Source organism: Euwallacea similis, chromosome 18 (assembly GCF_039881205.1).
Source record: "Euwallacea similis isolate ESF13 chromosome 18, ESF131.1, whole genome shotgun sequence".
In the NCBI taxonomy this organism is placed as follows: domain Eukaryota; kingdom Metazoa; phylum Arthropoda; class Insecta; order Coleoptera; family Curculionidae; genus Euwallacea; species Euwallacea similis.
This window is the reverse complement of record NC_089626.1, coordinates 1,883,050-1,898,193: the sequence shown is the minus strand read 5'-3', so window position 1 is coordinate 1,898,193 and position 15,144 is coordinate 1,883,050. Positions and strand designations below refer to the sequence as shown.

General features: G+C 42.2%; 4 protein-coding genes across 4 annotated transcripts; 3 read left to right on the top strand and 1 right to left on the bottom strand.

Annotated features, from left to right (window-relative positions):
• Positions 1 to 218: 218 nt before the first annotated feature.
• LOC136415009 (unc-112-related protein-like) lies at positions 219 to 15,103 on the bottom strand. The gene is made up of 8 exons (XM_066399363.1): positions 14,790 to 15,103; positions 11,745 to 12,128; positions 11,570 to 11,688; positions 11,260 to 11,453; positions 10,995 to 11,205; positions 1,966 to 2,174; positions 1,270 to 1,877; positions 219 to 1,218 (listed from the first exon to the last, which is right to left on the bottom strand). The coding sequence occupies exons 1-8, from the start codon at positions 14,926 to 14,928 to the stop codon at positions 938 to 940; spliced, it is 2,145 nt and encodes a 714-aa protein (XP_066255460.1). The 5' UTR covers positions 14,929 to 15,103; the 3' UTR covers positions 219 to 937.
• On the top strand, positions 6,059 to 7,444 carry LOC136415011 (uncharacterized). The gene is made up of 2 exons (XM_066399366.1): positions 6,059 to 6,945; positions 6,993 to 7,444. Exons 1-2 carry the CDS (start codon positions 6,160 to 6,162, stop codon positions 7,260 to 7,262), a joined length of 1,056 nt encoding a protein of 351 aa, XP_066255463.1. The 5' UTR covers positions 6,059 to 6,159; the 3' UTR covers positions 7,263 to 7,444.
• Positions 7,827 to 9,269, top strand: LOC136415012 (probable poly [ADP-ribose] polymerase DDB_G0278045). The gene is made up of 4 exons (XM_066399367.1): positions 7,827 to 8,217; positions 8,271 to 8,605; positions 8,663 to 8,917; positions 8,966 to 9,269. The coding sequence occupies exons 1-4, from the start codon at positions 8,119 to 8,121 to the stop codon at positions 9,180 to 9,182; spliced, it is 906 nt and encodes a 301-aa protein (XP_066255464.1). The 5' UTR covers positions 7,827 to 8,118; the 3' UTR covers positions 9,183 to 9,269.
• On the top strand, positions 9,746 to 11,689 carry LOC136415010 (protein mono-ADP-ribosyltransferase TIPARP-like). The gene is made up of 2 exons (XM_066399364.1): positions 9,746 to 9,977; positions 10,027 to 11,689. The coding sequence occupies exons 1-2, from the start codon at positions 9,805 to 9,807 to the stop codon at positions 10,943 to 10,945; spliced, it is 1,092 nt and encodes a 363-aa protein (XP_066255461.1). The 5' UTR covers positions 9,746 to 9,804; the 3' UTR covers positions 10,946 to 11,689.
• Positions 15,104 to 15,144: the final 41 nt, after the last annotated feature.

Here is a 15,144-nt window from a genome sequence, read left to right as displayed (position 1 = left end):
CACAAGTCTGATGGCAAATGTCACAAGCTAGATAGACATAACAAAAAGTTCCATTTCTAAATGTTCCAAGAAAATCGATGCATTTTGTCACATGATCTTTCTGAAAATTACGCTCAGAAATATTATGTGGCCGAATAACTCAAACAAATCCAAATCGTTCGTGATTTATAAATTACTAAATTGATTCACTCTCAGGCTTTAAGTAAAACCATGTAGTCTGTTAATAATACACTTTATTAATAAATTGTTTTGTACAATATCTCTCTATATAATATGTATATAAAATAAAAACGTCTCAGTTATATGAAAAAAGGCATCTTGCGGTCGTTAGTTATCACCACTGGCACTTCCTCGTAGGCCTGTGAGTAACTTAACGTGATCAAAGTGACATTGGAGGCGTTAATAATTATTAAGTAACCTTGATCTAAACCCCTCAGGTTACTGTTTCGCACGGGTCAAATTAATTCCGTTAAGAAAACAGAAACAAAGAAAGCGTTTTTCTTTTGCATGTGGTTCTGGTCGAGATGGTAATTTCAGGCATCCGTACAGGGGTAATACGGCCGACTGTTCCAATTATCAATGTTTCATTATGACATTTGAAAACATATTTAATAGACAAACAGTTTTTGCCCGTCAATTGTTGCACCTGTCGAAATCGCCATCTACCGCCTATAACCAAAACCGTGTGCCAAAGGAAAACCCGGAAATCAGCGCCTGGAACGCAGCATCCACTTGCGCATAACGTATCACCAGTGGCGCTTATATTTTCAATTAACAGCAATTAAGCAACAACATTGATCACCCCGTTACTAACTAAACAGTTTGTGCGCGGGCGTATTATGTTACAACAAATATATGCGTATTTACATACAGAAATAATCTAAATAAAACATCAAATCCTGTTAGTCCGTTAAAAATGGGGTTAAAACAAGTGCGTTTACGACCATCCTCCGGTGAGTTTATGGAACAATTCCTCGTTCAAGGTCTGGCTGGCGTCCTTAGATCTCGTGGACAGGAAAATGTAGCCTCCGATGAACTCGTGCACCACTTTGCAATCGGCCGAAAGGCAACTGAAGACGATGTTGCCTTCCTCGAACTGCACCATCATGTGCTTGATCTCCCAGTTAATGTTCCAAGCCTTCATCGTGTTGTAGCGCCACGTCTTTTGATGATCTCCGGTGTTGATGTCCATCTTCATTATCCGATTATAGGCCACCCCTAAATCACAAATTGTAAACCGACCTTAACAAAGCCGCAGCGAAGACTCACCTAAAAGCTCCTCCTTTTTGCTGTCCATAAACTTAACCACAAACAACGTAATTCCATAATCGGGCAGCAACTGCCACGCCTTAATGTAGTTCATTTTAGCGTCCACCAGAGACAATTTTTTGACGTTGGCATGCGCCTCCAGGATACGCTGCGTCAGTTTCCCACGGGATTTCTTCAAGTACTTAGGAGCCACGAAGTCTTCGACTTGTAGGTCCAAAGTGCTGGGGTTGATCGCGGGTTCCTCGGCACGTCTTTGTAGATTCAGAAAGTCGAGAATCATCTGCTTTTCGGTCTCGTAAGAGCTGTCAGCGAGAGAGCGACCTTTGGCCGCCAAACGGCAACAGGCCATCCATCGTGAGTACTGAGTCTCATCATCGCATCTTATGTACATCTCGCTCATTCCCTCGGAACTGGGCACCTCCAACTTGATGACATACTTGTTCTGGCTGATGTTCACGTCGGGGGTGACCTCACACCCCTTCAAATTACAGCTCATGACGCAGTGGCTGTGATGCACCATGTCGTCGCGACTCTTGTACATGTAGAGGTGCAAATCGCGGCATGTGAACCAATATTTTTTGTACGCTTTCAACGTGAAGCGTTTGGGCCTAAACAACATGGCAACGTTGTAAGCGTGTTTTGTTTGTTTCAAAAAACATATACGTTTTTGACATTGACATATTTAAAATTACTTACTTTAAGAATCTCAGCTGATCCTTCAGTTCGGGCACTGAGGTGATGTCACTGGAGTAGGTGCTGATGCTTGACCCCTCCAGAGTGGTTTGGAGGTTGTTTAGGGCCGCATCGATGTCGTCATCGATAGGAGAGGTGGACGTGATTCCGTTGCTTTCCAGAGAGGGGAATTGCTGCTGCGGGGGTTGCGCAGCTTGCAAGTTGACTTGCAGCTAAAAGAATTATTGAACTTTAACAAATATTTTCTTTACACTAAAAAAAAATTGCATTAAAGCTTGAAGTAAATTCCCATCTCACTGACGTCAGGTCAACGTCACAGAAACAAAATGGCGGATCAAAATTAACATTTTAAAAAGATTTTATCCAGCTTTAAGATGTAGACATGACTAAAATAATTAAGCACTTTTCCGTCTAGGGAAGACCATAAGGCGATAACAGGCAATTTCGTTAATTCTGTACGCAATAACGACGACATTTTATCTTAACTTACTACTGATATCTTCGCATATAAACAAGATTATATGCCGATACGTCCCACACTAATACACATAAAGTGATAATCTCATCGACTATGGGACTCTGCTGCAGCAGAATATGCGACGATGAGGAATCAGCAAGACAACCCCTCATTAACAGGGAATCAAGCCGGCATGAATCCTCGCCTGTCCTTGTATCCCGGCAACCTTACGGGGCTAGATCTTCGACAACTGCTCCACTTGAGGTAACGACTACGCAATCATGGATAAGCGCAGTGCCTAGGTGGAGCCCAAGACCTGTAAGTAGCACGAGCTTGCTTGTGCATTTTGAGATTTTAGTGTTTCAGAACACTGTCTCAAAAGACGCCAGGCGCTGCTTCCCACAACCGGAATCCCTGCGGTCAAATATCACATCTGAGCAACCCGCAGCAAAACCCCTTATTGACAGAACGTCGAGACGCTGCGCGCCCGGAGATACCCATGGGTTGACACAACCCATTATTAAGGTACGAATCAAAAAAGGGTCTTTAATATCTTTTGTTATGAAGGACGATATTGATTTCCTCCTCACAGCAACACGTAAAACTCACAAAACCCTCCTCTACCTGCGGCACACTTGAGCAACAAGCAGCGGAACCTCTTATCGACAAGACGTCGACACGCTGCGCGCCCGAAGGTACCCATGGGTTGACACAACCCATTATTAAGGTACGAATCAAAAAAGGGTCTTTAATATCTTTTGTTATGAAGGACGATATTGATTTCCTCCTCACAGCAACACGTAAAACTCACAAAACCCTCCGCTACCTGCGGCACACTTGAGCAACAAGCAGCGGAACCTCTTATCGACAAGACGTCGACACGCTGCGCGCCCGAAGGTACCCATGGGTTGACACAACCCATTATTAAGGTACGAATCAAAAAAGGGTCTTTAATATCTTTTGTTATGAAGGACGATATTGATTTCCTCCTCACAGCAACACGTAAAACTCACAAAACCCTCCTCTACCTGCGGCACACTTGAGCAACAAGCAGCGGAACCTCTTATCGACAAGACGTCGACACGCTGCGCGCCCGAAGGTACCCATGGGTTGACACAACCCATTATTAAGGTACGAATCAAAAAAGGGTCTTTAATATCTTTTGTTATGAAGGACGATATTGATTTCCTCCTCACAGCAACACGTAAAACTCACAAAACCCTCCGCTACCTGCGGCACACTTGAGCAACAAGCAGCGGAACCTCTTATCGACAAGACGTCGACACGCTGCGCGCCCGAAGGTACCCATGGGTTGACACAACCCATTATTAAGGTACGAATCAAAAAAGGGTCTTTAATATCTTTTGTTATGAAGGACGATATTGATTTCCTCCTCACAGCAACACGTAAAACTCACAAAACCCTCCTCTACCTGCGGCACACTTGAGCAACAAGCAGCGGAACCTCTTATCGACAAGACGTCGACACGCTGCGCGCCCGAAGGTACCCATGGGTTGACACAACCCATTATTAAGGTACGAATCAAAAAAGGGTCTTTAATATCTTTTGTTATGAAGGACGATATTGATTTCCTCCTCACAGCAACACGTAAAACTCACAAAACCCTCCGCTACCTGCGGCACACTTGAGCAACAAGCAGCGGAACCTCTTATCGACAAGACGTCGACACGCTGCGCGCCCGAAGGTACCCATGGGTTGACACAACCCATTATTAAGGTACGAATCAAAAAAGGGTCTTTAATATCTTTTGTTATGAAGGACGATATTGATTTCCTCCTCACAGCAACACGTAAAACTCACAAAACCCTCCGCTACCTGCGGCACACTTGAGCAACAAGCAGCGAAACCTCTTATCGACAAGACGTCGGGACGCTGCGCGCCCGGAGGTACCAATGGGTTGACACAACCCATTGTTAAAGTACGAATCAAAAAAGGGTCTTTAATATCTTTTGTTATGAAGGACGATATTGATTTCCTCCTCACAGCAACACGTAAAACTCACAAAACCCTCCGCTACCTGCGGCACACTTGAGCAACAAGCAGCGAAACCTCTTATCGACAAGACGTCGGGACGCTGCGCGCCCGGAGGTACCAATGGGTTGACACAACCCATTGTTAAAGTACGAATCAAAAAAGAATCCTTAATATCTTTTGTTATCGAAGGTGTTATTGATTTCCTCCCCACAGCAGCCTTCAAAATCCTTTTCTAGTTACGGCACATTCGGGACCCCCTCCAAGAGTGTAAATCCTGAAGTCAATCACTGGCCACCGATGCGCAGCTGTTGCAGTGAAGAGCTGCTCATAGAGCTTCTGTACAGCTTCCAGACGCATCATGTTCCCGTCATCCCAAAGTGCAGTGTCTACGAGTTAGAGTCACTCGATAGAAAATCTAATCATTTCGTCAGAAGATCCCTCTTCAGGTAAAACAACAAAGTGGCATCGGTGCCACGTCAAACAGATGACAGTTTTGATAGATCCTTCTTCGAGACGATGATATTAAATGGGCGCAAACTCGGTAATTTTCGCGAAACAACTGACAGATCTGCGAGAATTCTTTATTAGTTTTTGCATCTGTCACAATAAAAGTTTAACAATTTTGATGCCTTCTTCGAGATGGCGGGATGATTGACATTTCTTCTGCAGGAACAAGAGGTTTCTGGAAATCTACAAAATATGCGGCATCAGACGCGTTTGGAACCCGTATTTGATGCTTCAGTACATGTTCAATAAGTGCAAGTACGAGTACAAGCTCGAGGAGTACCACATGTACCATGGTACCAACTTAATCGCCGCGCATTCCATTATGGAGCAAAACTTCAACTGGAGAATGGTCAAGGAGTTTACTTGTGGGAAAGGGGTTTATTTCGCTAATAACCCGTTTCTGGCCAGTCACTATGGGTACGAGCGAGTACCACATTACGGGGAAACGGCAACAGTTATTTTGGTTACAGAAAAAAGCGCTGCAGTAGGGATGCCGAATTCTACGTCATGATCGTGGCCAAAGTGCTGGTCGAAGAGGAGGAAATTGAAAGAGGGTACCCGCACGTGATACCGGTAGCGGGGCACAGCACCACCAGCCAGAGCAAGCAGGAATTAATCAAATTTGACGATTGTTTTTTTTATCCTGAATTTTTAGTGTATTACAAACCAATAAATACTTAAGCTTAATTTTATTAAAAGAGTTATACTCAAGTCCGCATCGCAATCGCGTTACAAATCCGCTAAGAGGTTCGGAAACTTCTTGGGAAGTACAATTGATGACGTAGCTTCGACATCGTGCATAAATTTTCACATCTCGATGACGTCACGGCAAGGGTTTTTTTCCAGCTCGATGGTAAACAAAATGTATACTGCGAAAGGTGCTGCGAAATGAACAAATTCGAAGAAAATTTGCGAAGTAAAATACCTTTGGACGTGGGCAAAAATTAAAAAAAAAACAATATCAAGAAAATTAATTTACTCAATAGAGCTTAGATGAAGTTTATTTTTAGGTATACATTTTGGTTTAAATTTTAAGTAATCCTAATCGCAACATTTCAATGACTTGACACAATGAAATATTACTTTGCTGATTACATAGCTATCACTAAGTCACTTGTACTGAACAAAGCAAATAATTTTGTAGAAAATACCTCATTACCGATTGAAAATATCTACCTCAGCATTTAAATACCTCACTGCTGTTCACTAATTAATCAGTGACAGTTCAGCATTGTGAAATGGGTAGTTCTCCGTCGAAAGATGAGCCCAAAGATGCCCAGACAGAAGCTAGAGAAAAAGACAGAAGAGAGGATGAGGGCAGAATACACGCACAAACCGAAAAAGCGTATTTAGAAGAAAAAGCAAGACGATTGGCCCTTGAAAAACAACTGGAATCCAACAATATCAAGTTGGCCGAGGCAAAAGCGGAAGCACAAATTAAGCACAAATTTGTAGATAGAGCTTTCGCAGCAGCTGCGAAGTGGCAAACATGTCTGGAAGAGCAACAAGAGCTCCAACAGCAAAAACTTCAAATTCAATTGGAAGGCGAGCGGATACAACTGGAGAAACAACAGCTGAAACTGAAGGTGCAACGTATGGAACTGGAAAGCCAATACTTAGAACTCAATGGCATGAAACAGAAGGCAGAAGAAAAAACATTCCTCAAGTGTCTGATTAAGAGTCAGGTTGCCCTCAACATGGAACTGCTCAATCAGCTTCTCCAAGTTTTCCACCAAAAACCCCTTGCGGACCGCCCGGCAAAGCCTTATGAAGAGAAAATTTTAAATAAAAAGAGCTCACAATACCAGAATGTGTTCGGGTTGTTCGAACGTTCCTGCAAGTCCTGCTTCACCATAACCCAGATCAGGCAAATCGTAAATCCTTTCCACGTAATTCAATACAATATCATGAAGATGAAGTACCGGAAAATCAACCGTAAGGAGCCGCAGAAGCACAGCATGTTCCACGGCACTAAGCAGGAGCATTTGGATGGCATTTGTCGGTACAATTTTGACAAGTCTAAGGTGAGTCTTTAATAGAATTGAGTGGATGCATTAGGGAATAATTGCAGGCAGTTAATGGAATGGGGATTTCTTTTGTCCGATACTCATACTTTGCAACACACTTCCATAAGGATAACAAGAAGCGCAATGAGAAGGTTATGATTTTAGCCAACGTGCTTATTGGAGAAACTGAGGTGGTGCAACCCAAACTCTTGAATCAGTTGCCCAGCAAGAGCTACACCACAACAAACGAAAAGGGGAATGTTATAGTGAAGTTCGATGACGCCTCGTGCTATCCCCACTACATCATATATTACCAAGGACTACACCCCAATTAAAAAATTGCTTTTTCACCTTAACTCCTCACTGAACTAACCTTATAAAAATGCCAATAAACACCTTTTAATTCACAGTAGCTCTCAGCGTGACAATAAAGCTAACCGATAATCGCCATGTTATTTTTACTGTCATAAATGACATATCTAAGAAAAAACAATGGGAAGCGATGACACGTTGTCGTGAAAATTGGGATTAAATGATGTTGCTCAGATGCTCCAATTTAATCGCACAAAATAAAACATTTTTCTTTCGGAGACTGAAATTTGAGAGAATTTGTTTTACGGCATCCTTTGAACCTTCCGTTAGAACTTTAGTAGAAACTAAAATTTCAATTGGTGGAAACAAAGGGGGTGCAATTGTGGAAAGGGGGGTATTTTGGAAAAAAAACCGCATCTTGCAGGTGTGTCCTAACTGAAACTCTATGCCACCGACTTTGACTCGTTTTATTTTCCATGGAAAGAGCACGAAATTCGCAGGGCAAACCATCGGCTTAAAACAATACAAAATGATATCTAAGCAGATACGTTGCTGCTATTGGTCCTGGCATTTGGATAAAGCGTAACAATAAAGATAACCTTGTACTCTCACTTACAAACAGGGCGTGCGTCTACGGCGCGATTGTACTGATCACTGTACAATTGGAGCACAAGAAGGGTCTCCAGTTCTCTAGCTAGGTACTAACTATATAGTACATTTTTAGAGGATAACAGTACAGTTGTGAAGTAAACGTCAGTGAATCACTCGACGATATTACATGTCGGCAAAGGCGCGTCTGTCATAACTGCGTCCCTTGATTAATCGAGAAAAATACACAAATAAGTAATGTGCAACAAGTGCCACAGTTGATTTGACGAAATGGGGTTACGTTCTAGTAAACAAACACAACAAGAAGCGGTTCGCCCAGGGCTCACCCCTGAGCCTAAAACTATCAACAGTAATCTGATTACCAAACAAGTACGTAACACAACAATTGTCAGGTAGGCCCTCCAGCATCCTCTTAATTGCAGCCTGAATCGAGAATTATAGAATTACGTATCCTAAACCCAATTTCGAATTTGACACCAAACTCAAACGGCCTTAGACAAAACATTTCCAATAGACGTCCTCTAGCGACTTACTCTGAGCCTCAATGGAACTTCAATGACTTGATCAAAGCTCTTACCCCAATCTCTAGAACCCTACCAGCTCCAAGAGCCCTCATCAGAAATAGAGAGTTCATGCAAGCCTTGCTCCAGCACCTTGAGGTGCCTCATAGCAACTGTTTCCCTTACAATCAACTCTTGTTTTTGGAACTGATATTAGAAGGCAGTATCTGCTACGATTTTGTCATGGCAAAGTTCTGGTGAGAACCTCCAGAAAGATGTTGAAACTGAGATTGTACATAATTAAATTAATTTAGGAACAAGAAGTTCAACTGCAATTACACTATTGTGAGTATCCACAGAGTGTGGAACCCTTATCTCATGGCTCAGTACATGTTAACAAAAAAAAAGGGGGAAAACAACCTTGTTGAGAAGTACTTGTTTCATGGTACCAGCCAGGAGGCCTTGTCAGGGGTACTTAAAGACAACTTCAATTGGCGCAAAGTGGTTTTGGGGAAGTGGGGCTGGGGGGTGTCTTTTGCCAACAATCCCTGGTACTCAAGCCACTACAGGTAAATGCACTTCCTCATTTTTCAGCACTTATGAAGGTGTTTAAACAGTAAGAGAAAACAGCAGCATGAGAATTGGCCCTGCGTGATGGTGCTGGTCAAAGTGTTGGTGGAAGATGGAGCAATTTGCCAGGGCAACAGCTTGACCATGGTGCCCACTACAGGGTACACCACCACTAATCCTACGAAAGAGGTGATTGTAAAGTATGATGACGCTTCTTTTTATCCCGAATTCATAGTTCATTTTAAGGAGAAAACGTGTTTTTAAGTTATTTGTGTGTTCTAGAACGGCCAAAGAATATCCTATGTTGTTGTTAATTTGTAAGCCCAAAATGACTAATTTCATTACGTAAAAACTTACAATAAATATAGCTATAATTAGGGTTAATGTTTCTGGCACATACGGACTGAAATGTATCTTTCCTTTGTGGAGCTATTTTAACTGAGAGTGAGATCAAAAAATGAAGCAAGTTAGTCAATCTACGAGTGCATTAATCGCTGCATTAGACATCTGAAAGCACATTAACTTTCACACTAAACAAATATCTCAAAATGGATCTTCGAATGTTTCGTTTTCTTCCCCAGAGATGTCGGTCGAGATGGACAAACTTTTATCAGTCTATCTCCGTCTGTCGCACTTGGCAGTGCCATATAACATAAGTGATATTCAAATCTTTGTGTTGCTGTGGGAAATCCCATTTCGTCTCGCGTCGCCTAAAGTGCTTCTATTCTAGAACTATTGTTAGTGAAATAACAATAAAAAATTATCGAACTGCGAAATACGCGATAAGAAAACAATAGATATTGTGCATTGCAGTTTGTTTGGTTGGGTATCAGAGTCAACAAAAGTGTGACAATATGTCTCAAAGTCGGTTTCACTAAATTACATTATGGACCGCCACAAATCTGGCTCTACCGAGCCTCTTCTACCTGCTTTGAAAAAGCACTTATCCAAGTCTCAGTATGATTTACCGAGCAGCCTGCCATCGAAAACCATAGTGACTAAAAAGGGCAAGGTGTTGTCAGTGGTGCCTAAAAACTTTATACCTCCAAGACCTCATTGGTAAGTCTGGTATGCCTCTTCAATCCTAGACTCAAATAGTGCTTTACAGTGTTAATGAAAGTGATCAAAAAGACATTAATACGGTATCTTTAAAGAAAAATACTCCATTGTCCGAGCAACCCCTCTCAATTTGGTTCAATCAGGAAAACTCAATTTCATTGGATCAAATTATCATTGAGGAAAAAAGAAAGAAACGGCAACTAAAGATGAATGCAGCACAGAAGGTGGAACCGAAGAATGGCGTTCCACTGAAAAGGTGGCAAATCCCTGAACTAGCCATTTGCCAACCTGATTTAAAAGAAATAATGAGGCAGCAAAAATCTATTCACTTTCATCAAAATAAATCCCTGATCACAATAAATAAACCAATCATTGCAACATCCTCTGAGAAGATTGCTCAAAACCAACAATTAATCAAACACCTTCTGTATTTGTGGCAGTTCCATGAAATCCCCATGAAGTCTACATATGAATTTAAGGCAATTGATTTATCTTCAGATGAGTTCAGTTACATACAAACTCTCTTCAACAATACTATGCAGTCCTACACAATGACGTCAATAGAACGTGTTGTCAATCCCTATTTGCTGCTCAGTTACCACCTCAAAAAGGCCACACATAATAAGTATCAGGAAAAGTTACTGTTTCACGGTACAAAAATCGAGAATATTGATTCAATTTGCATCGATAATTTTGATTGGAGGTTGGTGTACAAGCACAAATATGGGAAGGGCGTGTCCTTCTCTACTACACCTTGCTATGCCAGACACTACCAAGACCCATTAGGTGACAATAAAGTTATGTTTGCCGCCAAGGTGTTGGTCGGATGGACCTTGACGGGGCAAAATAACACTAAGCTGCCTCAGGAACCTTACGACACGACTACGGATAAAAACCAGCGAGTTTATGTTAAATATGACGACTCCAGTTTCTATCCCGCGTACTTAATTTACTATCAAGAGAAGTAAAGTATTTATTACATGTTAAAAATGATAAATATATTTGTTTTGTAAATACCTGTAGTGCAGCAAACATAAGCATTTCCTCTTCCGTGCAGTCAATCTCCTCATTAAGCAGCTGCCATTTGGCTTGTGCATAAATTTGATTAATCCTCACTGCATCATATTTTGGATTTAAATCGTAGAAAACATAGAATTTGAAGCGGAGACACAGAGTGTCATGCTCGCGCACCCCTTGCTCCATTATTGACAATGACGAGTCTAGCCACCTAAAAAGAATCTATAAACCTCTGAATTTCTTAAAAGCAAAAAATGTCTCTTACGAAACATTCATTCGAGCCTTTTCGATGAGAGACTTGGGCCTCAAGAGATGCCTCTTGGCCTCAGATGAGGGAGTTGCAGGACTCGATGCCAGGGTACTCTCTAAGGTGCCGTTAAGTGAATCCAAGTTGAGGCTCATGTTCGGGCTGAATGGGGAGCTGTTGCGCTCAATGGTGTAACCATTTTTGCCCCATGTCTATACAAATAAATTGTGATCTGTTAAGGCACTTACTAATTTGACTAAATTCTTGGAAACTTGGAACATTGAGTGACTCAAGAAGTCAAAATTACTAAAACAACAAAGATACTTACATTAGCGCCTGGAGTCCCCACTGGAGTGGATGCAGTGGGCCCCCTTATTGGGGTCACGGGAGCGCACATAAACGGCGAATTTTCTAAACTGCCAGTGCTGCCCACTGGACTGCTATTTGCTACACAACACTCGCATTATTCTTCGATTGCTTTTTCAATGAACCCAAAAACTCACCAATGAAAGTGTTAGTGTCAGGGGCCAAATTTCCATTGCGCTGAGCCCCATTCTGTTCTGGCTTCTTCTTTGGGAGGTCCTTGTAGTTGTACTTGAGATGGTTGGGCTCGAGAGGTTTACAAAAGGAAAGTTCTTCGGGGTGCCGAATGCCCAGTTCCTTGCACACATGCCCCACAGCTGAGAAGGTCTTAATGGAAAAGTCAACACGCATGTCGAAGTATCGCAAGTCAGGCAGTTGCACTCTCAGATTCTTGTGCATGGGAGTGAAGTACAAGAGGGAGTCTGCGTGAACCCCGCACTGGTCCAGGGTGGAGCGCGTGCGCGCCAACCATTTATTTTGTTCAGGCCACCAGAGAGCGTGGTCGGACCAATCCATAGAAATTTCTGAAAGTATAAATAAATCCTTTCTTGAAAGAGGTTCATTTTAATATCAACAATAATATTAACGTGTCACATGTTTGCTGCTATTAATAAAGATTATTTAATGAATAAACAGTTTATAATAGGGCTTGTGCCCACGTTTAATTGATATTTAGCGTTCCAAGAAAGGAGGAGCCAAACGGGTCTTGAATATGGAAATTGAATAAATCTGGGTTAAATAAAAGTGATCGATTTCGTAGCGCTTCACGATTAGACGAGACCTTCAGCTGTCTTGGAGCAGCTACTCAATTCATTTATTAACCCAAACGTTAAGTCGGCCTTGAGGAGTGGCCGTTCGCATTGTTCACTTGTTTAACAATATCACCAGCGCCACCATCAACACGTTTTGAAATAAAAACAATTTTCAGTTTTTGGATGTGCAGATGTTTTCGCACAGCATCTCGGGGGTGTGTTCGGATACACGTTGCCCACAACTAGTAGCTTATTCCATAAAAAGTCAGGTGAAATCGGTTATAAGAGCGAAAGTCCTTTTAAGGCGGCGAGAATCGACACTTTCTTCTACATATCGTGGGTTTCAAATGTGCTGTACAGAGGTGTAAGATTTGGGAAAAAACGAAGCCCACGACTAGTGAAACACTGCGGAAAATATCGGTCCGATAGCAGTTTAAATGACACCGTAAATTCTTCGTTCGTCCCGGTTTTCCAAATGTGAGGAACCTCAAGTCCGTCGAATTCCATTTTTTGGACATTTAAGCTGAATGGGAGCGCGTGCGAAGGTTCAAGCGTTCAGCTCAGAGAGTAGCTAGAGCATGGCGCGTTCGATGCTATATAAATCTGAACAATTTGGGTGTACGTGCGCGACCCTCCCACGCTTCACTTTGCCGACCACCTGTCGCCGCAAAATTCAATATTAAGACCTTTCGCAATCGCCCACCTGAAATGCACCAATTCTGAGATCATGCCCAACACATGTGTGCACTAGATCCGTCAGTTATATGGGTGGCAATTCGGCCTTGGATCGGGCACTTGTTTCCAGTATTTACTTCGACCGCATGAGCGGCTCACGAAGCTTCTTTAGTCAATAAAGATTCCAATTAAATTATATGCGTGTTTGTGCACATTTCATTTAGTTCAAGGACGCTGAAAATAAATAAAGGGCGTAACTGCAATCTATAGAATCGCGCTCTTGACATGGACAAGGCGGGTTTTGTTAACCGATTTAATCGGTGGAATGAGGGCAGAGCAAGATCGTGGAGTGGCAGAATAGTTACAATAAGAAAAAATGCTCTATTTACGAGGTTTCTCTGCACGTGGAACTTCTCCCGGTGGGGAGTGGATCGAGAGCATGAAATAACACTGAACAGAAAGGACTTTGCCGGGTTCGTAGGCCGCAAAACTATTTATTTAAATACGCAGGAAGCGGCAAACGATTTTGTCAGTTTCTCCTGTCTATCTATTTATACTCCGATTTTTTCTGGCTTTCTGGCCGCGAAAGAATGTCCTGGAGCAAACGTTTACTGACCTAATATTGGACTTTTCACTCCTGGGAAAACAATGAATCCACTGATTTCATAAAACGAACAATGAGTCGTAAATTGTAGCAAATAAACCTAAGGTCCTGATAAGACAGTTTACCCCATAAACAGGAGCAGGCGCCACGGGAGATAAACTCTTCAATGGCGTCTCTCAGAACTGAGAGCGAAAACTGCCTCACATCTACAGCAATTAGGGACTAATTGAGTTGGCAATGAGTTAATGTGGGTTCAAGTTTGTTTACCCAAACAGAGCAGAAACGAGTCGTTGTTATAGCGTGCATTGGGTATTGTGAAACCCGACCTAAAACAACGCCTTACTTACTTAATAACCATAACCCGTTTTAAAATTAGACGACGCCCTAACCAACAAACGCCAAACGTCGATTTAAGACCAGAAATAACCTGAATAGAAAATTCCGGATTTCCAGCTTCCCTGTTTACAGGGGAGAGGCTATTTTGGATAATTGAGAGAGGAATTTGTGAAATTGCATATGGCTTTTTGGTTTTTCTAAACTTAAGGTGATACATTGGAAAAAAGGAGAAATTTACTGAAAACTTGACTCTAAACATTGGAGTAATTGAATAAGTCCCCTAAGCATCTCCAGGGCCTTTGGAGAGTGCAACTTCAAAGGCCGCTAGCTCTTAACCATTATCCTGGCTAATGGGGACACTATGTTTGACACACTCTTGTAGTTACACATTTAAAGCTTATAATTAGCACTAAATTACTTGTTAATTACCGCATTTCTTGCTAATTATTTACTAATTTATTGGGACATAATTACTCTAAAAATGCATATGACGACCACAAAGGACTCATTTGTGCCTCAAACTTTGACGACCAATAGAATAACTTAAAAAAAAAGCAAAGAATTTAAATGGGTCATTAAACGCTAGTGCGATTGCACCGGACTCCTCTTAAATTCAGTCTCAATTTACACACACCCATTTGAGGTTAGGACCCAAATCTCCGAATTTTACACCTCCGTTTCGTTTCATTTTATGGGCGAATCATCATAATAATTCTCTAAACGTTGTTTATTTTTAAAACGGTGACGACACCTCAAAGGAAATCGCGTGTTTATATTGGGGGCAGCTGTGCAAATGTGGGGCTTTTAGTGACACTCACCGAGGTCCTCGACCAGCCGCAGCATGACCCCCCCGATGTGCACGTCACCCTTGACGCGGATCAACCTTTCGGTTTGCAAATCCGTGACGAACACCCTTAAATCCCAGGATCCGTCCACTACGTGTCCGTTGGCCATCATTTTGGGGGGCTCTTTGGGGCACTAAAAGCACTCTAGACGCTCGCGTTAACGTTTGAGGGGGCGCATTGTATCGAAAACACGCGAAAAAACGACTTTTCCGGAAGGATAAACGACGCTATTTCCAACGCGGACGCGATGACACAACAACGTAGAGCCGTATTTGCTATGCACTCGATTGTTTTTTTTTTTAATGCGCATGACACTCAAGAAACCTAA

What these genes read in the sequence shown, in the direction of transcription:
- LOC136415011 (XM_066399366.1), top strand. Translation starts at nt 6,160, where the DNA reads ATGGGTAGTTCTCCGTCGAAAGATGAGCCCAAAGATGCCCAGACAGAA. An exon ending in ACAATTTTGACAAGTCTAAG is followed by an intron (nt 6,946 to 6,992) that starts GTGAGTCTTTAA and finishes GAATAATTGCAG; the next exon opens with GCAGTTAATGGAATGGGGAT.
- LOC136415012 (XM_066399367.1), top strand. Translation starts at nt 8,119, where the DNA reads ATGGGGTTACGTTCTAGTAAACAAACACAACAAGAAGCGGTTCGCCCA. An exon ending in GTAATCTGATTACCAAACAA is followed by an intron (nt 8,218 to 8,270) that starts GTACGTAACACA and finishes TCTTAATTGCAG; the next exon opens with CCTGAATCGAGAATTATAGA. An exon ending in TTTGTCATGGCAAAGTTCTG is followed by an intron (nt 8,606 to 8,662) that starts GTGAGAACCTCC and finishes AAATTAATTTAG; the next exon opens with GAACAAGAAGTTCAACTGCA.
- LOC136415010 (XM_066399364.1), top strand. Translation starts at nt 9,805, where the DNA reads ATGGACCGCCACAAATCTGGCTCTACCGAGCCTCTTCTACCTGCTTTG. An exon ending in ATACCTCCAAGACCTCATTG is followed by an intron (nt 9,978 to 10,026) that starts GTAAGTCTGGTA and finishes AGTGCTTTACAG; the next exon opens with TGTTAATGAAAGTGATCAAA.
- LOC136415009 (XM_066399363.1), bottom strand. Translation starts at nt 14,928, where the DNA reads ATGATGGCCAACGGACACGTAGTGGACGGATCCTGGGATTTAAGGGTG. An exon ending in TTATGTTTGCTGCACTACAG is followed by an intron (nt 2,175 to 10,994) that starts GTATTTACAAAA and finishes TAATTCTTTTAG; the next exon opens with CTGCAAGTCAACTTGCAAGC. An exon ending in CAAAAAGGAGGAGCTTTTAG is followed by an intron (nt 1,219 to 1,269) that starts GTGAGTCTTCGC and finishes TTTGTGATTTAG; the next exon opens with GGGTGGCCTATAATCGGATA.